The following is a 24,591-nucleotide window of genomic DNA, read 5'->3' as shown; positions in this document are numbered from 1 at the left end:
AATTTAGTTTGTAATTCTGTAATTTCTTCAATTTAGTTTGAGACGATGTGGTGGCAGAAGAAAACTAGAAACTAAATCAGTGATGGTATACCAATTAAACCATGTAGTCAGAAGTAGATTAAATAGATCTAGCCCCACTACCACTCCTTGTGGAACCCCACTGCTTATTTTTGTCCATTTATTCCTACTGTGCTTCCTGCCATTTAATCAATTTTAATCTGTAAGAGACACCAACCTCTTAACCCTTGACTGCTTAGTTTACTCAGGAGTTTTTGGTGATGTACCTTGGCAAAAGCCTTTCGAAAGTCCATGTACATGATGTCTACCAGATCACCATTGTTCACTTGGTCAAAGAGCTCCAAAAGGTTGGTGAGGCAGGACTTCCCTCTGCAGAAGCCATGTCGATTTCTGTGAAGAAGACAAGCATTTTTTTGCCCTTGCATACTTTTGTGCTGGGAGCCTTTGAGATCAGTCTTTGTATATGGTGTACTTCCTGACCTTGCAGTTTTGGCATGAGAAAGAAGTTCCATTCAGTGTTGTTTTAGTTGTTTAGTCTGAAATGAAAATGCCAAAAAGAGAGAGAAGAAGAACGTATTGCCTGTTTGAGTCTGAGATTCTATGTGATCTTTCTAACTTGGTCTGCATCTAGTTCCAGAAGATGCACATCTGCTAAAATTATCTTCTTAGGAAAAAATCTTCTAAGAAAAGAAGTGCTCTGATTTGACTTCCTCTAATTACATGTTGTCTAGTCTGATAAGTCAGCAATCAAATGAAAAAAAAATTCTTCATCAGACTTGCCCTATTCTCATTTTCTGTTGTATCGCTGGCTTCTGTAATTCCCCTTCAAAATATACATTTACACAAAAATATTTTCTCATATTTACCATTATTTGATGTGGTTGTCTCTTCCATTTGGAGAAAACATGGACTTTGGACCAAGTGCAGGCAGAAGAGAACGCTCACCTGCTTATCGGGAGTATATTTCTTCTTTCTTCTCAGGAGGATACAAGAGACATAGAACCAAATAATCATCCATCAGTGCCTCTTTCCCCGTTTCAGCGTGTCTGCATGGTTCACACCACCTCCACTATTAGTAGTTAATTGGAGAACTGGAAGGCAGAGAAAAAGCTGCAATTTAAAAACCTGTACTACTCCAGTCAGCTCCCAATCCACCCATGTAAGCAGACTGCATTTGGTCACTCTACCATGATTTCAAAGTGCATGTTTCATTCTGGGCAAGTATCTGACAGGTGTGGTGATGATCCTGAGCCTCTGATTGCTGCTTTTTAAAAAAAATTAAAATTCAATATTGGGAGACAGCGACGAAGTTTATGTCTGTTTCGTAGGTCTCTTTCAATGTAGTCACAGCCATGCAGGTGCTGCTTCTCCATTTGGCAATATCACCTGACTAAAGGCTGTATATGAATGGCATAGCTGTGTGTTCAAGCCATGATCACATTTATTTATTAAGGAAACGTATATGCTGCCTCTCCTGAAAACAGCTTGAGAAAGTTTACAACTTAAAAAAAATACAATAAAGTCAACACGAAAGTAACCATTGGACTTTCTTGTGGAGTTGATGCTGCCAGCCATGTGGTTTTAGCTCACAGGTTTCTGCACTTTCTCTCTTAAAAGAGTAATCATCTTTTCTGCTTGAAGGTGTGGTTACCCAGTGCTGGTACCCTGATTCAGTGGTTCTGGTTGAATTGTACAGCACAGCTAATGTTGTCTAGCTACCCAACCGGGAGGATTTAGGTTTCTTCTTTTTTTAAAAAAAGGCAGTTGTTTGAAAGGGATCCCTCTGTGGTATTCTTATAAGATGCTTGCTGAGGAGAAGTACAGGCTGGCTGAGGCTGGCAAAACTGTCTTCAACCAGCATTCTAGTAAGTGGAGGTATTTTGACATTTTAACGCCTGTTCTTGCCTAAATGGGCTCTTCCCAAACAGCAGTCTAATGAGGATTTGAGCCAGAAAGTTCCCAGTCCACAATCTGTTAACTATGTTATATTCACTCCTACACTAATCATTGAAACTGGACCCACTTCACCTTCTCTTAGGCCAAACGGTCAGAAGCCAAGGCCATCACCTAGCGTGCTTCTCAGGCAGGCAGTGAAATTGTTTGTTGTGCGTTTTGGCTTGCCTCTAGTCAGCTTTCCTGCCAATAAAGTGATGGCATCTTCCCAAATTTACTGTGAACTCTGGAGCAGGCTATTCTGTTCCTCCTCTCGAACAGTGAGGGATAAAACATGTTTTCTTATTTTGCACAGGATAAAAGGTGCTTCCCTTCACGAGATCTTCGCTTGGATCTGTACTGCTAGGGAACCATGAGAATGCAGTCTCCTGGTATTTCACCTTTTGCGGGTGGGGGAGTTGCTCTGGATTGTTTCAGCAGTTTATGTTTTTACATAGGCCATCTGGCCAGACTGTGGCATGTGAATGGAACTTGGAAGCAGTATTCTTATTAAAGTACCTGTATTTTTCTGTTGTTGGTGGCAAGAGCTCTCTGTGGGTAGCAGTGAAACAATATTTAGCTGTGTGTTTCCCTATGCATCTGGAGCATTGCACTAGCACACAAGCACAGAATTCCACATGATAAGGCTGTCAACATCCCCCTGATCTTAAAAACAATAACACAGTTTAAAGCTCTATGAAGACTTCAGAGAGAGGACTAAGAATGTTTGGCCACTGACAGCGTTTTGTAAAATCTCTGAAAAGAAAGGTGTTTAGAAATAGTTTTAACATCCTGCCAAGCTCTTTCTGTCATGCCTTCCCAATCTCGATGTCTCTCCAGCCATCTTTTCTATTTATTTAAGTCTTCTAAATTTAATGTTTATGGGTTTTGCACTTTGTGCTACAACATCAAAAAAGAAGAAGAAGGAAAAGCATAATGAGAAAAAGTACCAGCTAGCACTGAGCAGAGGCGAGTTGGGCAACAGCTGTTCTTTTGGATTTTCTACCTGTACTAAACCTACTAGTTGCTGTGCGACTATTTGGGCTTGCTAGGTTTAACTCAATGAGTGGCACAGTCTCCATGCAACTTGCGAGTGTCCTCAATCCTATCCCATGTGAAAGGCCCTCTCTGTATCTCTCTCCCTCTCTTTCTTTTGCTATCAAGTCACAGCTGTCTTATGGTGAATCCATAGGATTTTCTTGGCAAGAGATGTTTAGAGTTGGTTTGCTATTGCCTGCCTCTCTACAGGGATACAAATATTGTCATTCAGGGGTTAGCTGGGACAAATCCATCCTTCTCACTCCATTCCCTCAGAAATCACATTATCTTCAGTGTGTTCCCAAATGTTAGCCCTGTAAAGGAAGGAGGGTGATAAGCTTAATCATGCTGTTTCTAAGTGTGTCAAGAATCTCAGTGAGAGCTGTAAAACTAACAGAGCTGGAGCTAAAATACAAAAAGCAGGGAGAGACCAGGCACATCAGAAACCAAGAGAACAGAAGTAGGTAAGAATAAGGTGACCTGGATAGTTTAGTAAGTAGGAAAGGATAAGAGCATCCAATGAACATTTGTGTGTGATGGAGCTCTATAGAGTAGCAAGAGAATAGGATATTCATCTGGTTTTCTAAGCCAAAGGACTTGGTACAAGATTGCCAACTAAAATCTAGCAAGGCCAGGCCTAAACTAAATGATGTGCAAGGTACACATGTCACAGTCTTGGCAATTGCCTTTAGTGGTTTTCATATTCTCTGGTGTAAAGATTTTTTGGCAACTCTAAGTTCCTTTGGCTTTTCACCTCTGGTAAAGTAAATATTTTTTTGCCTCTAGTAAAATAAACACTTATTGATTGCCTCACTGCCAGCTGAGTGCTGGAGTCTCTACAGAACTTATTGGCATGCCTCCACTCAACCAGTCTGAGAGATTTAGAGGAATTTGATTAATTTTGAAAAAGTATATTGTGCTTTTCTTTTAATTCCCAAAGCAGCATACAAGATTATTTTGAAATGAACTGGTGTTGTTGTTTTTTAATCAAAATTGGCAACTTAAATTTTGTTGCAAACAGCAGGTAAAGAAGAAATAGGCTAGTTCAGTGCAAGTGGTGGCCAGAAAAAACCTCACAGGCAAAAGACTCTATGGCCCCTTCCGCACACGCAAAATAATGCATTTTCAAACCACTTTCACAACTGTTTGCAAGTGGATTTTGCCATTCCGCACAGCTTCAAAGAGCACTGAAAGCAGTTTGAAAGTGCATTATTCTGCATGTGCGGAATGAGCCTATGCTTCCCACCCTGTATGTTCTCCTCTAGCTTCTAACTCCACCCCAGATGTGACTTTGTTTGCTTACTATACAAGAGCACAGGATTTGTGGGTTCATTCTTTCTTTTTTGCTCTGGCAGGTCTACTTTTTCTGCAGGAAAAAGAGTAAATCAGAAAGATCATTAATAATTTGGACAGGAGAGAGTGAAATCATTGTTTAATTCATTTATGCCCTGACTTTTCCCCTAATTGGGACCCAAAGCCGCTTGCATTGTTTCCTCCATTTTATCCTCAGAACAACTCTGTGAGGTAGATTAGGCTGAAAGTGAGTGACTGCCCGAAGGTCACCCAGCAAGCTTTCATAGCACAAGTAGGGATTCAAACCAGATCCTAGTCTGACACTTTTAACCACTACACCACACTGGCTTTCTGCAGGAGAAAGGGGATGAATCAGAAAGGCGCTTTGGAAAAAGAGAAGTTTGAAATCTTTGTATCCTTGGCCTGTTCTAGCAATAGAGAAAGAGACACATATGTGTACTTGGGGAGAGAGAAGAAAGGCAGCGTTTATGCCTATGATCCCCCCCCCCACAAACACACACATTCAAGTGGGTCAGATAATCTCAGCTGCATGGGTGAGGTGAAAGAAGAGGGCAGTAGCCACTGCCTTGTTGCTTGCTGCCCGACTTCCCCTATGTTAGTGGCATCTTTCACAAACACCCAACCACCATTTTCTTCCCACCGTCTCTTGCTGCTCTTCCCTTCTCCCTGACTGTCTCCATTTTGCTGCCACAGGTGGCTACATACCAACTTGCTGTCTGGAACACGTTATTTGGATTGCTATGGAATCCCATATGTGGTGGCCAAGACTGTTGCAAGATTGGCTGCACAAGTACAGGCAACGTTTCTCCATTTGGAGGGGTTTTGACCTCCGTCAATTTTTAAAAAACCCTCTGGAATCTTTATATAATTCGGGGGGGGGGGTGTCTCTTTCCCCAGCTCTCTTTGTCTTTTCCTGTTCCCATTCTGGGTTTTTTTTTTATTCTCAAAGAGGATAATTCAGAATTAATTATAGGATAGGAATCCTTCTGGAGACTTTAATATCCCATGTATCAGTTAATTGGGGTCTACAGGTATAATGGTGATGAGGGTGAGGGGAAGTTGCTGGTTTTACCAAGACTTGTGGTGGAAAAATAGGAAATATTGGTGGGAATTGTAAGAAACTTGTGAAAAGGAGGCATCCCTCTTGCTTTTTTTTTTAAAAAAAAATTAATTAATTAATTATACTTGTATACTGCCCTCCCCCCGGAGGGCTCAGGGCAGTGAACAACAAGATGAACAGAATACACAGATAGAGCACAGATAAAATCAAGAAATATCAAAATTAATATTATTAATTATATTATTATAATTATTATAATTAATAATATTAATAATAATTATAGCTGTATATTCATTAAAACCAAACCCCATTAAAATGCAGCTTCTAAATACCAAGCGACCTACTATCAAATCCCCTAACGGAGGGGGGGAGGGGGCGGTAGAGTCCACTGATGTTATGTTTTCTCTTTCCTCCCTTTCTGTCAAAGTTCCCTCCCTCTCTTTCCTACCCCTTATCTATCAATCTTAATTTATCTGCCTTTTCCCCCAACTCTCTATAACTCAGTCTTCTCCCCACTCCCTTCTCTAGCAGTCGTTTCTTTCTCCCCTCACCCCTTGTACTAAAAGGAATGACAGGATTCCCCTGTGGAAGCAATAGGAGAGACTTGAAGACCCATGGAGATAATGGGAGCTAAGAATGCCAGTTGATTTGCATGGACTCTATTGAATTACATTAGAGCACAAAAATATTGCAACAAACATGTGGAACAGATTTTTAGTGAAGGTTTCTGGGCGCAAACAGATGACTCTGGGACTGGAATGATACCCCCTTCCCCAATGAAATGATCATCCCTATGGAATGAAGCAGTTCTCTGGGACTGGAATGATGAGTCACATAGTCCCCTGGGAGTTACAGAAGTGTTTTGGGACCGAAATGACAGATTCCGGAGTGGAATGATAGTCACTAGGAATAGAATTTGCGTCCTGGGACTGGAATGACACCCTCTCCTCCAACAAGTGAAATAAGAGAGAGACACCGTGCCTGTGCATGTTCAGAAAGGTTCAGTTTGGGGGGAATTAAAGGTCGTACGTCAATTTTTGAAAAGTTTTTAGTTTTTTCTGGGTATCTAGGGCAGGGATAGGGAACCTGCGGCTCTCCAGATGTTCAGGAACTACAATTCCCATCAGCCCCTACCAGCATGGCCAATTGGCCATGCTGACAGAGGCTGATGGGAATTGTAGTTCCTGAACATCTGGAGAGCCGCAGGTTCCCTACCCCTGATCTAGGGGGTCCTCCATGTTTGTGGGAAAACCTTCCTTCTCTCCACCTACCCCTGATCCACAGAATTAAGTTTTCACAGATGGAGCCAAGATGAGAATTAGATATGTAAATTTTCAGTCCCGTCCCCCAGATTTCCAAAGAGGGATTCGTTGTTTCAGAATGATGAATGATACTGTGTTAACGCGCATTAAAATAAAAATGTCCAGACTGCTGCAAATCTTAGGCCTCTGAAGTTAATGATAATAGCATTTCTAAGGTATTTGACTAGATTACTGAACAAGCAGTTCTCCTAGGAGCTGATGTTGAAAAAGTACTGAGAAAAATTTGAGCAGCTCCTACAGCCAAGGAAAATTTGTCAAGGTCTGCTATTCAGGTACGTTTGCCAAAGAGCTGGAGTTGGCCCCTGCTCCCTGATGAACATGTATTCAATTACAGATGTGGCCTCGCTACTGAGGATTGTGTTAATTGCCCTGCAAAGACAGGTGCTGGCTCCGTGGACACTGGTTAGAAAACAGATGTGGCCGCAGTTTTCTTTTTTGGATGGTCTCTTTTGACATGTCAAGCTGTGCAAAATCATTCCTGTACCCAGAAGCTATTTAAAGTGTGCATTTTGGTGGGAGGGAAATATATATGTATGTGCATAGTGTCTGATTCGCTTGAATGTTTTGCTATCTGCTCACTAGCACTTGCTGCTCCTTTGCATAGCTCTGAAGCTGTTCTGAAGTCATATCACAGCCCAGAAATCAAGGGCCCAGGGAAACTTAAAGAAGAATCGGCAAATTGAATAAATTAAATAAATTAAAAATTATATGTCACTATTCCAAGTACAGCAGTCATAGTACTTACAAAGCATCTTTGAAGGAAGCATTGTGAAAACGAGAAGTCTTTCCCACAGGTCTACAATGTGAATCATTCTGCTTTTGCTTGTCACGCGCAGGACACTGAGGTTGTAGTTTGCCTGTAACAAGTCACAGGAGTCCTTGATTATCAGACCTATAGCCCAACCCCAAATTGGAGCCAAAGCCAACTGACATCTGCAAATTATTTTATTTCAAATTATTCTTATTTCCTTTTCTTTCATGCAGACATTTTGTCTTCTTTCCACTTGGCAAGTGGTCTCTTATCAATTCCCTGTTAATGTTACCTTTGCACATTAAATCGCACAAGGAACACAACAGATCTGACCATGAAAGATGCCAATGAGTTTGTTTATATTTGCTTGTTTAACTTGTCTGAGTGAATGCAGTTCCTGTCCATGTAATAATTTAGCTGTCTTGACTAGTTTTTGGAGAGAGGCCTTTTTCACACTTTTGGACGAGTGGGCGCAACTTAGTAACCATGTAGGATACAACTGTGCAGATGTAATAAAAACAGTGTTATGTTACTCTGTCCATAAGATTTTGTACTGTCTTTCTACTTGTTTACGCTAAAGGTAAGAAGTAGCAGGCTTTGCAGTCCCAGCAACTGTAAGAGCCGTGAAGATTAACAGAGCATGATAGCCTGAAGAAAACACCCAGTACTGTGTAGTAACAGGACAATTTCCAATAGACTCTTTATCTTAATAAAGCGAGCATGGTGTAGTGGTTATGAGCACCAGACTCTAAAGAACCAGATTCAGTTCCCCACTTCTCCACGTGACACCTGCTGGGGGACAATCACACTAGTCTCAGAACTCTTTCACTCACATGGAGGCAGGCAATGGCAAACCATTTCCAAACATCTCTTGCCTTGAAAACCTTATATAAGTTAGCTGTGACGTGACAACATGCGCAGACACACACACATGCGCATTCACTTTATCTAAGTAGGTTGGTTGTCTGTGGATCACGTTGTTGGGGCAGCTGTCCCATTTTCAGCTTTTTAACCTATGAAGAGGGCAGAGACTAAAAGCCTGGATGGTCTCGATGTATTAAGAATTTCTTCCAATTCACTCTTTGTCCAAACCTCATTCTAAACTGGTGATTTAAATATGGGAAGGAGAGATGTTAAATACTGGTTCAGATTCTGTTCTTTCGGTTGGGAAAATAGCAATTCAGGTTGGGTTTTTCATCATTTTGACTGAGCTGGCCTCATACTTGCCAGGTTGCCAAGGAATTTTGTGAAACTTGATAGAGTGAGCTGGTCCCCTGAAGTAATGTTAGTAAACATCCCTGCAGTTCTAGCTGAGGCATTCAGCCCCTGCTCTGGATATGGAGACGTACATACAATATTGAGTGTAGCTGAAAGTGACCACTGCCTAGTTATCTACCTGGTATGTAGGTCTCCTAGAAGAAAAAGATGCTGCCTTCTTGGTGATATAAGATTTTAAATTTAAAAATCCTGTAGATGCTGGGATAGCAGGAAGCAGGCACTAGTAAGCAGGCACTTTTAAACCCCTTAAAGGAGCCCTTAAAGGAGCCCTTTAAACCCCTTAAAGGAGCAGCAGTGGCATAGGAGGTTAAGAGCTCGTGTATCTAATCTGGAGGAACCGGGTTTGATTCTCCGCTCTGCTGCCTGAGCTGTGGAGGCTTATCTGGGGAATTCAGATTAGCCTGTGCACTCCCACACACGCCAGCTGGGTGACCTTGGGCGACTGACAGCTCTTCGGAGCTCTCTCAGCCCCACCCACCTCACAGGGTGTTTGTTGAGAGGGGGGAAGGGCAAGGAGATTGTAAGCCCCTTTGAGTCTCCTACAGGAGAGAAAGGGGGGATATAAATCCAAACTCTTCCAAACTCCTCTTCTTCGTAACTGTTCTCTCATTTGCAGAAAAACTGTTGGTCTGCTTTGTCAGTCATGGATTAAGTACGATGACAATACCCGACAACGTTTTTTTTTCTCATTCCTTATTTCTTTGCTTAGATCTCCACCACTCCCCTTCACTGCATCTCTAAAGTGGAACTTCCTTCTCTTTTGCTTTCTCCACAGGGTTCTGGTTAGTGTGGACGATCATCATTATACTGAGTTGCTGTTGTGTCTGCCATCACCGACGTGCCAAACACAGACTCCAAGCACAACAGAGGCAGCATGAAATTAACCTGATTGCCTATCGCGAAGCTCATAACTACTCTACTCTACCATTTTATTTCCGTATGTACTGCATGCAAGGAGCAGGCTGGCTTTTAAAGAGTAATACTCATTACCACTTTGGGTAGAACCAGTAATGGTGTTCCCCAGCAAAGGTAATAGGAATGGATGCAGGCAGGTCTGGAGATGGCTGGTGAGGACAAAGTGATAACCTTTGATACCTTGAGTTCCTCAGTTCTGTCTTTTGTGTCAGCTTGATTGTACTAGCTGAAGAGCCATCATAACTAAACCAGCTCTTTTGCTAGTGTGGGCCGGATATAAATCTTGTGGAGAAATATCCTGGCTGCACAGAGTGATGCGTGAAATGATTTTACATCAGGTATCAGACAGCTGTACTCGGTTCTGATCCTTTTCTAGCTTTAGCAAATGACTTAGAAGGAGGAAGTGTGGTTTATGAAAAGTTTGGTCACGTGCTATCCTAGACAGCACTGACAAATTTGAGAGGTTTTTACTTCCCGTGCTTTTTTCCTCTGCAGCTGACATCAGTGAAGATGGACGTTGTAATAACAATGAGATAGCAGATCAGTTACAACTTTCTTCGACAAAAGGGCACTGTATGTGAAACTGCCTTCTGTCGAGCAAAACCACCATCCCCTCTAGCTTGGTATTGTCTAATCTGACTGGCAGGGGCTCTCCATGATACCACACCATAGAAAAATCTTTCTCCACAGCTGCCCTCTGAGATCTCTTAACTGCAGTTGGGGGTTCAATAAGGGATCTTTAGCATGCAGAGCATGCACACTGCATTTATTTGGTTGGGGTATTTATGACCAGAAGTGTTCCAAGGTTGTGCACAACAATACAAATATAAACTGTTAAGTTTAAACAAATAACCAGCAATAAAACTAACCAGGTCAGCGCTAGATGCGAACTGCAGAGCATCTGAGAGATCCTTTTGTGAAGAGCATCCACAGTGATTGCTGCTCTGACTTCATTTTTGCTTTTAGCATTTTGAGACTTATTAGGCTCATTTTTTAAAAAAAAATCAAATGACATACATAATGCGCCCACCTAAAATAGACATATTGGATAGTAGGCTACAAAACATGTAGCCAAATAATGGCGAGGGAGAAAAAAAGGCTGAGAGTACGGGGGTGGAATGGAGAAGTAGGGTACAGGAGAGAGGTAAAGGGGATATATGAATGTTAAATGAGATCTTTGAAAACTTTATGAAAGGAGCCCAGGAGGTTCCAACTTAAGTTTCCAGGCTTAAATTGGCTAGTAGGACATTGAGAAGCTGTGTCCAATTCCTGCCACATTGCCCATATGATCTTTTGCATGGTCCTGAGATGAGGTGATTGGATGAACATCCAATGGACCTTCTAGTGCAGGGGTGGCAAACTTGTGGCCCTCCAGATGTTCATGAACTACAATGCCCATCAGTCCCTCCCAACATAAGCATTGGCTATACTGGCAAGGACTGATGGGAATTGTAGTTCATGAACATCTGGAGGGCCGTGAGTTTGACACCTGTGTTCTAGTGTCTGTGTAATCAAAGGGTTTCCTATTTTTAGAGGTTGTAGAAGGAAGTCACAAACTTGCTTCAAATGACCGTTGAGGCATCTGGACTATGAATTGCTGTTTTTATGCTGTTCTTTACTGCATTTGTCTCAATTTCTTTACCTACAAAATGTGAGCAATGACTTTCCTAAACCTAATCAGGGTTATGAGTTTTTGTGGTGGTATTCTTTTACTAGAGTAACTTCAAAGCAAGTTGAACACAAAAGGTCAAAGTGTTGTATTGAACATCCTAATAGTGCTTAAGTTTTTAATACAGTACAGTAGCCTGGAAGTAACTTGTCCTCCCTGCCTCTCCATTTAGGATTTTTGCCAAATTATTTACTACCTCCCTATGAGGAAGTGGTGAACCGACCTCCGACCCCTCCCCCACCATATAGTGCCTTACATCAGCAATGCATCCCGCCTGGCAGTGGCAGTGCGGCACCAGACATGAGAAACCTCCAGCCAGCCCAGACAGGCTCTCTGGGTGCAGCGGGAAGCAATAATGGAAGCTTAGACAGCACTGCGCCCTCCAGCATTGGAGGTCTGGAATCCTCGACTCCGCTAGTTGAGCGACCGTCCACCAAAGAGCCAAGCGGAGAGCCAAGCGGTGCAGGATTAGGAGAGATGGCCGACTGCATGTCCTGTTCTGGTAAGGAGCCTGAGTGCAAGGAAGAACTGCTTAAGGACTACAACTCTGAAAGCTTAGACCAGAACGGCACTTTCCCAGATGCAAAGGACAAGACACCTGGCAGGCACCGACGCTTCACGGGTGACTCAGGCATTGAAATCTGCATATGTAACCAGGACCACCATGATGGTGATCTCAAGGAGTTGGATGGGTTCCTTGATGATGGATCCATGGACTTCTGCGATAGCTGCAGTGGCCACCCTCTGCATGGAAACGAGGAAGACGGGCTTTTCAGTGCCTCTGATGAGCAGCACCGAGACCATAGCCACCATCACCTCCCACGGCAGCCCGTGTGTGTGCTTCTGAACACCATAAATGAGCAGGACTCCCCGAACACTCATGCCAACACATCTCCTAGCTAAACCAACAGAATCAGAAGGGAGGATCTAGAAAAGGATAAACATTACTTCAACCAAAAACAAAGCGGTTCTTAAGATGTTAACTGTGGGAATAACCCTGAGTGGATGGAAGGAGGGCAGAAGTTTCTTGGCCTTCTTTTCTCATTGCCTCCCCTCTCTTCCATCTCACTCTAGGGACTTAAAGTGAGAACTTTTTTAATAAAAAGAAAAAGGGAAAAAAGAAACTTTTCCTATTGCTGATTTTGGTGATGGTTTATTAAGGTTGGTTGGTGTTTTTTGTTTTTTTTTAAAGTTTCCAAGACTTTTACCCTTATAATCAGAAAGACTTAGTTGGAACTTGTCAGAACAAGGAATACTGGTATATTCCCCAACCCCATCCCTTTCCTGGTGTCTTCCCAGAAGCTAGTGGCATTTGATAGGCCTGGCAGTCAGTTCAGTTTGGAGAGTTGCTATGAATCCTCAGCCGCATTTGTACTTAAATCAATCCCTTGCTGTGATCTCTTGAGTGTTGTTGGTTACAGCAACCTATATGACACTTTTTCCTTCTTGAAGCTGGCAACTGTAAAGGATCAGCTTCTTCCAGAAAAATTGTTTGCCTGAAGCGTAAAACTGGTACAAAGCTGAGGAAAGGGGAGAACTCTGTAGGCATTGCCTTGCATTTAAAGGCAAATGTATTTTTCATCTGCTGCCTCCGAAGAGCCCAGCTATGAAGTGAGACTCCTGGGAGAAGATCTGCCGTCCTGATGCTGTGGTCTCCATGTGACATTCATCAGGGGCGCAGCAATGCAAAAGGGCAGATAGGGCTTTTTGGCTTCAGGCCAATATGTTAGTTTGAAATGACAATTTTAAAAAAATCATAAAACCCCAAACACACACACACAGAACAGGGCTGTCTTTTTGGCCAGTGTGCCTTTAGGTTTCAGTGATGCTTGTTGAACAAATGGAGACCAGAACTCCGTCCATTGCTAAAGGACGCCTTACAGGTATCGAGGTGGAAGACTTGCGCAGTATTTTCTCTTACTTTTTTTAGTTCAAAAGTCTAGTGAGATGCTCACAGTGACCACTGAAAAGGATTGAGTGTCTGTGTTTTTCTCTCTCAGTAGTGGTAACTGGCTACTGTATAACGTCTGTGAGTGAGTGTGTGTCTGATTGCAGTACATGCATGTGTGTTTCTTACTGGTGATATGAAAATTGCTGCTGTAAGACTGCAACAACAAAACAAACAATGAAAAAAGAACTGTGGCTTTGCTTTAAAGAAACAGTGAAGCTTTATTAGTAACAACCCCAAGGGGGAAGAAAAGAAAACCAAACAGCTGAAACTAACATTCCCCGGATTGTTCCTGTGGAAGAGAACAGGTCTTAGTTTCTATACTGAGTGTATTTCCTCCTTCCCCACCCCCAAACCCACCCTTTCCTCTTTCTTTAATTACAATTGTCTGGGTCATTTAATGTCATAAAATGGACTTTCAGTTTCAATTGCTTGAAACCAAAATCAGTTTGAAATGTGGTGTAAGCCCAAATATAATGCCTTTTTCTGATAATTCATATGCTTGTGTCTCATTTTCTTTGTGGGGAAGAGAGTGGATACATATGGTGAAAGAAGAGAATTCTTTCTGGATTTCAAGGTGAATTTTAAGCAAGGAATGAACGTTGTATAATTCTGGCCATGGGTTGACACAGAATAGTGAGATGAACATCATGTTTGTTTAAAATAGATGCTAGCCAGGGTTGGTATGTGAAGGGCTAGTGCAGAAGCCTTTCTTCTCCTTGACTTCTTCCTGGCAATGATGGCACTGAGGTTTTGTTTGCATATCACCTATAGGCAGGGTCCAGCCCTACCGCTAACAACCTGCTTCAGGCAGCATATTTAGAGGTTCCATTAAAGGGCAGCTGTTGTTATTTCTGATCAAAGCCTTTCTCTTATTTTATACCACTTTGCCAATAACAAGTCCTTCAGGCTGAAGAGTTGTGACCCACCCCACCACCCACACTTTCCTGTTGTGTTAATATATCTGATCCACTGTTAATGCAGGTATATGAGGAATTGTGAATTTATTGTACTAGTGTCTTACTTTATACACACACAGGATTCCTTACTCCTGTACCAGACAGCACATAAGCTGCAAATCAAGACTCTTTTTTTTTGGTCTGGGTCCTACAAAGTGTGGAGTAAGTAGGTTGAGGATAGCATGGGGGCACATATATAACAAAACACAAATGTTTATTTAGTTTGCATGTGTGGCCTTTCCACTGTAGTTTGTTAACTGACACAGTTACCAGCACTGGGAAGCATGGTATGCTTAAAGTCAGTATAACTAGGCAGCATTTACAGTTAACTGTTTTTTCGCAAGGAGCAGTACCCAAACCCTGCCTGTCTGAAATCATACAGAATCGTCCTTAGTACACTCACTGGCTAGTCCAGGATACCTCCTAACCTTTCTCCCTCCAACACCCCATTCTTCTGTTTGTCTACTGGCTGTTGACAAACTCCCCTCACATCACTTCAGCATTCCAGTACGCCTGTTTAAATCTAATTGGCCTATTCAGAATGGGGGATAAAAGAGAGCAGAATCTTCTCCAATCCAACACAGCAGCAAATTATCAATTGAAATTGTAGGAGGGGGGTGGGAGTGGGGGTGGGAAGCTACATGTTAATCCTATCCTCTTCAAGAAATTCCTAACAGTCCATGGTCTCTTCCTGTTCCTTTGAGGTAGGTTAGGCACCTAAGCCAAGGTTACCTACTGAACATCATGGCTGAGTAGAGATTTGAACCCAGGATTCACTTAGCTAAGTCCTACAGTTTCTACTAAACTGCAGCATGTAAAGGACAAGGGCTGATATTCATTTTGTCAGAGCTGCTTGAGTAAATGGACTTGCATTCAATTCTATTGTTAATTGTCACAAATGGGTAGGTGCTAGTAAGTCCAGCAGAATCCTTCCCTTTCTGCAGAGAAATGGGATGAATAGGAAGAAGCATCCACTTAAGAACATAAGAACAAGCCAGCTGGATCAGACCAGAGTCCATCTAGTCCAGCTCTCCTACTCGCAGTGGCTCACCAGGTGCCTTTGGGAACTCACATGCAGGATGTGAGAGCAATGGCCTTCTGCGGCTTTTGCTCCTGAGCACCTGGACTGTTAAGGCATTTGCAATCTCAGATCAAAGAGGATCAAGATTGGTAGCCATAAATCGACTTCTCCTCCTTCAGGTGCACTTGGATACTAGTAAGGAGACATCACTGTTTGTTTTAATGCTTCCCATGAGAAATGTAAGTGTTGAAACCAGCATTGTCTGCTCAGAAGACCACAGCTACTTCCTCTGGTAGCACAAAATCAGCTTTATATTTCTTGGGGCTGAGTTCAGCTGCAGCTAGTGGGGGAACATGAAGGGAGGCTTATGCCAGCCACTCAGCTGTTCTCTTCCTTTGTGCTGAAATAATCCATGCATGTATCTTGTTTTAATTTAGCCTTTCACTGGGCTTGGGCACTACCAGGTTACAGTTTTCTGGTTGTGGCTACATTTTTTTTCAAAATATAGAGTTTGAGGTATATGGTACTTTAATTATTTTTGGCAAATTTTACTCACAAAAGATCTTTTGTGTGTGCATCTGTTGGGTTCAAGCCAGGCTATTGTGGGGATGTGAGGCCGCCTGTTCCCATCTCTGTTCTCTCTGCTTAGTTAAGGAATATAAACTGTGAACCATGTCACATGACCATATGAATCAGGAAGGCAGGATACCTACAGAGGCACCGTAGATCTCCAGTTCTCCAGAATTACTGCAGGACCATCTGAAGAAAAAGGACTTGATTATGTTCTACTGGAATAGGGATCCTCTGGGGACAGGCTCTGATCCTTGGTGGATTAGACACACCCTTTAAAATAAAGTGCAGTTATGTTTGTGCACATGAATCCTTATGGGATTTGGACTGGCCATTGCTACACCCATATTATCTATGGGGGGAAAAGACAGCCACATGCTGGCATGCTGCTACCCCTCCCCCTCAACAAAATGCAATTAGTGGTAAACCCATTTGGGAAAGCAAGTTGAGAGGTGTGATCCTGACTGCGGATAGACTTCCTTCAATTGTCAGGCTGGTATTTGACTGCCAGTGAATACTAGCCCTGTGGTTCCAAGCCTGGCAACTCAGGGAATGATAGTTGTTAATAAAGCAATGGTGCCTGGAATTTTTAGATATATCCTGAGCACGTCTTACTGCTGGACCCAAAGGTTGAGTGACTGTTCAGTACACTTATGAATCCAGGAAGTCTACATAGGTTTGTGTTCCTATATCTGCAGTGATTCTGGTCTAATTTCATGGTGAAGAAAAAATACCATGTTTCAAAGCACACTGTCCTCACAGGTCACTGTGGATAGCATACTGAGCAATCATACAAATCTGTCAGAAAAAGTGACATTTCTGAAACATCAAACTTTTATTCATGACCTCTTTCGTATTGTTCCTTAGTCATACCTTTCTATGGTTATATTTTTAAAAAACATTTACTCTGTGTCTAAGAAACTTAGAATGCATTATACAAATCAATAAAGTTGGACCATGCATGCATGCACATGATTGCTCTGCTTGCCTATGTGAGGGCCAGGTCAGGCCGCAGCCATGGATCAGCATAGTCCATTGCATGGTTCCCAGAGTCAGTTGCTGGATCTGGAGTTTTCAGCTTCAAAGAGGGAAGGCAATGGACTTGAACTGGAAGCTGAAGTGAAGAGTATCGGAAGTGTTGACTAATCAAGTATGGTAGCTCAGGTTTCCAGTATTTCCGAGCCTGAAGGGAGCTCCAAGGTATGAGCACAAAGATCTCAGCTTCTGAGTATGGGATTTCTGGTTCAAGGCCCAGAGGCCATGGAAGCCTGCTTGATTTAGATTTTTCTGGTGTAGAGGAAAATACAGGGAACAACCAAGGAAGAGCAGGGAGAGGTGTGAAAAGAATCCCTGAGTGTAAAAGATAATGCAAAAAATTGCCAAAACTCAATGCTGAGTTGTTCAGTTATCATTGTCTTTTTACCTGCATGAGCTCAGAGTAGTTGATCTTTTTATGCAGGCCACCTACTAGAGTTGCAGAGGGTTCTGACCCAGCCTGACAGTATGTGGAGGGAGAATGGAGACTTGAAATAAAATTGTACCGATCTTAAAAGTTTTTTGGGTAGCCACAGATAATACAAATGATTGTTTCAGTGAAAAGGTCATGGGACATGAGACTAGCCTGTCTCAACTGAAAGGTAAGTTTGCTTAATCCTGTGGAACATATATCTGATGTACATATCCAGAAGTAAAAACAACTTCATCAAAGGCAAAGCTAGTGATATTTTCAGGAACATGAGAGAAAGCATTTCTTTCTGGGTTTGTTTTTTGTTGAAGAACAGCTGTGTTCTGAGGGTACATGCTTTTCCAGTTCATCTGGCCACACGCCCAGCTTACAGTACCCACAGGTATTTGTTATTATTCTCCACCCTGTATAGTCTGTGCTTTGTATCTGCTGCAAAAAAATAAGCACCTCTCTCCACCATTGCTTAATATGTTCCCTGGGGCTGTTGTGTAACTTGGTGTAATCACCCAGGAAACATGCATACTAGACTCAGCAAAAGGAGAAGGTTATTTTCTTTTGACAAGCCAATAGTCAAAGAAACATGAATTCCACTGTTATCAACTGACGTTCATTGACTTGGGTAACATTAAGCTGAAAATTCAACTTCTGCACAAAATAAGTACAGTATCCCCAAAATGTCTGAGAGATTAGAATAGTTTAGAATTCCAGCCTGTCCACAGTTGAGGGTGGTAATGTTGACAACTTGGAAAGGCCAGATGTCAAAGTACACAGTGAGTGAAGAACAAAATATGTTCTGGGAAGTTCTGAAAACCATCGTTCCAAAGGTCAGCCTAAAGAGAGCAAATCGGTTCCGGGACTTGCTAGTCCCTGATAGTGCCAGCAGTAGTCCTAGAAAGGATTTGGCATTCTGCTTCTTGCTGTGTTTGCATGTACGTATTTCAGTGTGTATATTTCACTGTCCTAACCCCCATTATGTGCTCTGCAGCTTTGGAAATTCTTTTGAAAAACAGATTTCAGAGGCTGAAATCCATGGTTTTTTTTAATTGTACCTAAATTTGAGCATTATCAAAGAAACAGGGTGCTCCTTACATTGTTTTAGAGACTAGCCTATAATGCTCTTAAGTGGTTGATTCACACAATGAAAGTAGTATAATTGAGAATCTTTTGCATTGTCACAGGGGATGTCAGACTGCTCACAAAACACATGTCTTTTGTTACTGCCTCTAAATATTGCTAACCTAATGTTAGCCCAATCTCATCAGATCTTGGAAGCTAAGCAAAATGGGCCCTGGTTAGTATTTGGATGGGAGACCACCAAGGGCTTCCAGGATCTCTATTGAGAGACAGGCAATGGTAAGCAATCCCTGAACGTTTCTTGCCTTGAAAACCCCATGGGAGTTGCCATAAGTCAGCTCCAATTTGACAACAACAGTAACAACAACAAAAAAAGACTTTCAGCTAAATGGGAGGGGGGTGTGTGTCCTCGAATTGCTTCTTGAAGGCAGCATGAGATTTCCCCCTCTGCCAGTGTAAGGAGCAGGGAGGACAAGAACACTGGCGCACAGGCACCCCAGAGTTCCACAGCGGCGAAATCCAGAAGTGGGTGCTGCTGTGGAGCTAAGCTGACACCGAAGCAAACGCCAGCGCAAGGGGGCTGGGGTGTTCCCAGGGTGTGGAGCCGACTGTAGTTGGCTTCCACCTGGACTTTGAAGTTGGGAATGCTGCAGCCAGGGTCTGCCAAAAGGGTGGCATAACTCCATTTAGCCCTATAGAAGGCTTTTAGGCGGCCAGGTTTTTTTAAAAAAAATTGCTGCTTCCATGCACTGCCTGTCCCCAGCTGCCAGGGATTTGTGGATTGGGCTGTTTGTTAGTGCCTAGGACTCAATTGATCAAATAAATATAACCCCCCCCCCCCTACACACACACACACACACACATATACACCAAGATTTGCTATTATTCCTTAAATGGGCAAGTTGACGTGTCTCTGCTTTTGGAATTGATGGGAAAAGAAGTCACGAGGACTAATTAATCTGTCCAGTTCTCAGAATTCCTGCCTTTGGAGGATACACAGGTGCAGTTGATAGAGCTTGGGGAGCTCGTATTCATTAAAACCAGCCAACCTATTGCTGCTGAGTTGTAATAGGCACTTCTGTGAAACATGTTCATTCTGTTTACTGGCTATAGTTTTATTTTCTCTGCAGTGCCATTGTTTTCCTAATATCCTGGGAAACTTTGTCGATTCACTTAAAGAAAAACTATAGTGGCACAAACAAATGTAATACTGTAATGATACAGGATTGTGTTTCTGAGTTTGTGTTTCTATTTTGCAGGGTGTTTTGTTGTGGTACAAACACATTCAAATGATAAATAATGGCTTTATTTAGAATGACTCTTTAATCAGAGGAGCTAAGAAGATAAATTGTGCAGGCTCAGCTCTGAATGATCAAGTACTCCACGGTTTCCTCTTTCTCTTCCTTTTCCCCACATAGCTCCTCCATACAGATACCTGTTTTTGTGCAATCTGGTATCATTTCACATTTACCTTAGCAAATGTTGTGGACTGATCCTTTACCTGACTTCTCTATCATGTGGATCACATCCTGCTTGCTGATCAGCAAGAGAAACTATTTGCTAGGGCGGTTTCCGCACGGGCTGAAAGCAGTGGCTTCAGCCTGGTAAAACACTGTTTTGGCGGGAACCATTCGCACAGGCGCCACTGCCAAATCGATGCAGCAGCGCTCTGTTCCCGCCCAAACGGTGTTTTCAAAACTTGCTTGGGGAGCGAGTTTTTCTGTAAACACCGGCTTCCATCCGCTGCCATGTTTTCCCCTCCCCGGCCCCAAATGCCTCGTTACCTTTTGCTGGCAGCCGTCGCTCTGCTGTCGCTCTGAGGAGGGAAGGGGACACGCCCCCTGGACTCCGGTGCTTCAGCAGTCACTCTGGCCATGGGGGCATGGCCCCTTCCCTCCTCAGAGCGACAGCAGAGCGACGGCTGCCAGCAGAAGGTAACGAGGCGTTTGGGGCCGGGGAGGGGAATACGTGGCTGTGCGGAGCTTGCTCCAACAGCTGCGCATCCCATGGGGCCGCTTGTGCGAACGGCCCCAGAGCCTGCATCGGCATGATTAATGCCGATGCAGGCTCTCCCTTGGCTGTGCGGAAACCACCTAGGTGTTTTGGATGATCAAGAAGGCAGCAACTGTGCCTGCAATATGAAGCCAGTTCTTTACTCCCCCCCACCCTTAGTTACTGGCTGCTGAGATGATACTTTTAGAATTCACTGCTAAGATTATAGAGTTCTGCTAGTGAACTCCATCTCTGACTTCACAAGAAGTCTTTCATCACTGTATTTACTTACTAGGTTTCTTGAGATGATTTCAGAAAGAGGGTTGAAAAAGATGTGGCCACCCTGAAACAGGGTTCAGTTTCGTTGTAAGTTGTTTCCTCTCGTATTATGGTGTATTGTGTTCAGTAAGCCATTCCTAGCTGCAAGCTGTTCCATGAGTCCACATTACAAAAAGCTATTAGCAGTCACTTCTCTGCTGGAAATTTCTGGTCTTAATTGTCCAGTTCTTAGCTCGAGGCCCTGAAAATGCATTAACACAGTCCTACTGCAAAGAGTGAAGGCTTTTCAAAGTCAAGCAATGTCAACAATGGAGAAAGGACAGTCTGAAATAAGGCAAAGCATATAAAGGGAAGGGAGACATCATTCTTATAAAAAAAGCAGCAAAGAAATGCTGAAAGGGTAGCAGATGAAAAGATAATCACGTTGTCTAGCTCTGTGCTGAAGTAGGCTGTTGCAATCTGAGACTTTGGAAAGTTTCAGGGGAGGATTGTACAGCTGGCATGGCTCCTCTGAACAGTACTGTGTTCAAAAGCCATCTGTTGCAGGGAGAAGTGATCTCTAGTTCAGGATAAGGATGAGACCTTCCGGAGAAGATTATCTGTCATCTATTTGATATATCTAACCTCTGCCTGTATTCCAACAATTGCTGTCCAACAATTGTTTGTTATTGTGAAGACAGCAAAAACAGGCAGATGCTACTTCCTATGTGCAATTTTCTTTTGCTCTTAGATGGGGAATAGGCAGGATACATATTGAATATGGTACTTGGTAAGTTGTTAAGAGCTACAACATGGTAAAATTGCGAAGTTTTATTTGGAATGATTTATGCTTTTCTGTATTTCCTACAAACTTTGACCCAAGCAATAATGTACTGAAAGTCCAACTGACATGACATTGTAACTGATGCAAGCTTTAAAAAAAGTTGTTAGCAGCACATTCTCTAGAAAAACAGATTTTAAAAATTATCCAGTGTGTCTTTATTTAGTGGTTCTTCCAGTTAGAGGTTGTTACAGGAAAAAATGAATTAGTAAGGATGAGGCTAATCTATTGAAAAGCCATCACTACAAGTTGGCATGGAAATGGGAAAGCATCATGGAACTTCAAGGATTCTTTTATCTATTAATAGTAGTGGATGACCAGAATTTAGTAAATGTCAACATTAATATGTGAATATCAGCAGCTCCTTGATGCTAGTTATGAATGTCCATGTAGATTCTATGCTTTCTGTTAGAATTACAGTTGCCACCTGCAAGCTGGGAAATTTCTGGAGATTTTTGGGGAGGGCAGGGGTTGGTGTGGGGAAAGGAACTCAGTAATTCCATACCTTCTAGAGGTACCATTTTCTTCAAGGAAACTGATCTCTGTAGTCCAGTTGTAATTCTCAGGGATCTCCAAGCTTTGCCTGATGGCTGGTAGTGGCAACCCTAGTCAGAACTCACTGTGTATGTGTATGTGTGTGCGTGTGCATGCATGCCATCACATTCAGGTGCAGCAAAACTGGTGTAAGGCTGCTATAAGGCACAGCACTACCTACTATAAAACAGGGGAGAGCAACGTAGACTGCTTTGGGTTTCAGTTGAGGAAAGAGATGGGGTATAAACGAAGTAAACAGATATTCAGTCTGCACTGTGCTGCAGTTCAGTATAAAGATGAAGCCTCTTCAAAAGAAATGATTACAGTAGCCCTATGAACATACAGAAACTTCATGATGGTCTTCTAGCAGTTAGTTCCAGCACTGTGCTAACAGGGTGGGTCTGCCTAGTTTTGTTTTATTAATTTCGGACTTTCATTTTTGTAGAATATCTGGGATTAATAAACACTTTCTTCTCCCAGTAGCATCTACAATTTTCCTGAGTGCCTATAAAGTATGGAAAACTTGGAGAGTAGCTACTACCTGTAATAGTCTTGTTTCTCCCTAGCAATGGTCCTCAAGTGAGTATATTTGTCCCTGCATTCCCACTGCAAAATTGCTAAATCTGAACTCCAGCAAGCTAGAGCTATAAGACAGAGCTCTCAGGCTTAAATATGAGAATTTAAGCTGTGAGGCAGCTGTTGGGGATATAAATACTGATGGAAGTGATTCAGCAAGATCGTCTTGATGGTCTGGCCAATCAACATTCCATGAGCAAGATTTCAGAGGGAGTGTTTACCACAAAAGGGACATCCAAGGACATTTAAATAAAAGCCCAAAAAGACATCCAGTTCCTAATATTAAATCTTCTAGAGGGGTGATTCATTTTACATCTCTCTTGATGTGGAAGGAACTTAAGTAGGCTGAGATTAGGTGGAACAAGTAGGAACCTGCAAGAGCTAGTGGGAGGCATCTCCATTTCCCCCACCCCCACTATTTTATCTTTATGCCACAGCCTTCCCTCTTTCCCTGTTTCCTTCTATCCTTCTTGGGTTACCATCTTTGGGTGGGGCCTAGAGATCTCCCGGAACCACTACAGATCTCCCATCTATTGAGATAAGTTCCTCTTAGGGTTGCCAGCTCCAGGCTGGGGAATTCCTAGAGATTTGGAGGTGGGTTCTTGGGAGAGCAAGGTTTGGTGACCTCAGCAGGTATAAGGTCAAAGAGTCCACCCTCCAAAGTAGTCATTTTCTCCAGGGAAGTTGATCTCTGTCAACTGAGGATCAATCATAATTCCAAGTAGCCTCCAGCCCTCACCTGGAATTGGGAATTCTACTTCCTCTGGAGGACATGAAGGGCGCAATCTATGGCATTTTACCAGGAAACCACACAGTATCCCAGTGATTCCGGCTGTGGAAGCCTTCAACAATGCAGTTTATGTTAGTTCCCTCTTCTCTCTTTTTCTACAAAATAACCCTGTGATGTAGGTTAGGCAGAAAGTATGTGATGGATCCAAAATCACCCAGTGAGATTTCACAGTATTATGGGAATTTGGACTGGATCTTGCAGACCCTGTTCTGAAGCTTTAACGGCTATACCACACTGATTTTCATAGGGTGGCTGCTGTTGAACAGCAAGAAGCCAGACCTAGTTGAGTCATGTAAATCAGGAGGTATCAAGTAACCCAGAGGTTGCTGCCAGGCCTAGAATTGGCAACCTCCAGGTGGGACTTGGAGATCCCCCAGAGATACAGCTGAACAACAGACAACAGAGATCTGTCCCCTTGGGGACAATGGCTGCTTTGGTGGGTATACTCTGTGTCAGTGGTGTAGCGCCAAGGGGATGGGGGTGTGCGATGCACCGGGCGTGCATTGGTGTGGGGGCATGGCATAGCAGGTGTGCAGGGCACACGCATGTCCTGGGCGCAGTTCCTCCTCACTCCGGCCCTGCTCTGTGTTGTCATTATACCCTCCTGAAGCCTCCTCTCTCCCAAAACCCTGCACTCCTCAGACTTCACCACAAATTCTTCAGGATTTCCCAACCCCGACCTGGCAACCCTAGGCCTGGCACCAATGAGAACTCTTTCAAAGGCCAAAATAGGCCTAGAAAGGCCCCTGCTCCTTCCCCCTGCACTTTACTCAAAGAAATTGAAGCCTGGAATGCCATGGCAACATTACTGAAGGAATCCATTGCTTAAAGCTACAGGCACTCCTTTTATAATTTTGGATTTTTTTAACACACACACACCCTGCCCCATGATTTTTTTTGTCAGATTGTGCTTGGCACAGAGAATACAGTTGTCCAGGCCCAATTTTGCATTGAAATCTCCCCTCAGTATCACCAGAGCATCCAATAAGAGATCAGCTATATAGCATTCCAGGGCTAGCCAGGTTATTTTAATGTCATTCTTCCTTTGTTGAGAGGGAAATATATGTTTATGACTAATAGTTCATTTGTATTAAATTTCAAGAGGATAGCTATCACCAATTGTTTTTGGGGAGGTACGGCTAGGCTCCTTGCCCCAAGTGAGATAGAAACAAGAATACCCAAGCCACCCTTCATCCTCCAGGACTCTACCCTGGAGTTGCCTCAACTTTATATAATTGGTACCCATCAAGCACAAGGTCCTCAGCT

At 43.0% G+C, this 24,591-nt stretch overlaps 1 protein-coding gene across 3 annotated transcripts in view; it reads left to right on the top strand.

The window, feature by feature from the left end:
* The window catches only part of WBP1L (WW domain binding protein 1 like), a 60,041-nt gene extending 46,303 nt beyond the window's left edge, over positions 1-13,738 (top strand). For all 3 annotated transcript variants that reach the window (XM_048506219.1, XM_048506218.1, XM_048506220.1), the window contains exons 3-4: positions 9,489-9,650; positions 11,470-13,738. In XM_048506219.1, the coding sequence (XP_048362176.1) occupies positions 9,489-9,650; positions 11,470-12,200 (893 nt within the window). In that variant the 3' untranslated portion in view covers positions 12,201-13,738. The remainder of the gene's footprint in view (positions 1-9,488; positions 9,651-11,469) is intronic.
* The last annotated feature ends 10,853 nt before the right edge of the window (positions 13,739-24,591 follow it).

Source organism: Sphaerodactylus townsendi, linkage group LG08, assembly GCF_021028975.2.
Source record: "Sphaerodactylus townsendi isolate TG3544 linkage group LG08, MPM_Stown_v2.3, whole genome shotgun sequence".
Lineage (NCBI taxonomy): Eukaryota > Metazoa > Chordata > Lepidosauria > Squamata > Sphaerodactylidae > Sphaerodactylus > Sphaerodactylus townsendi.
This window is presented reverse-complemented; position numbering and strand designations above follow the sequence as displayed.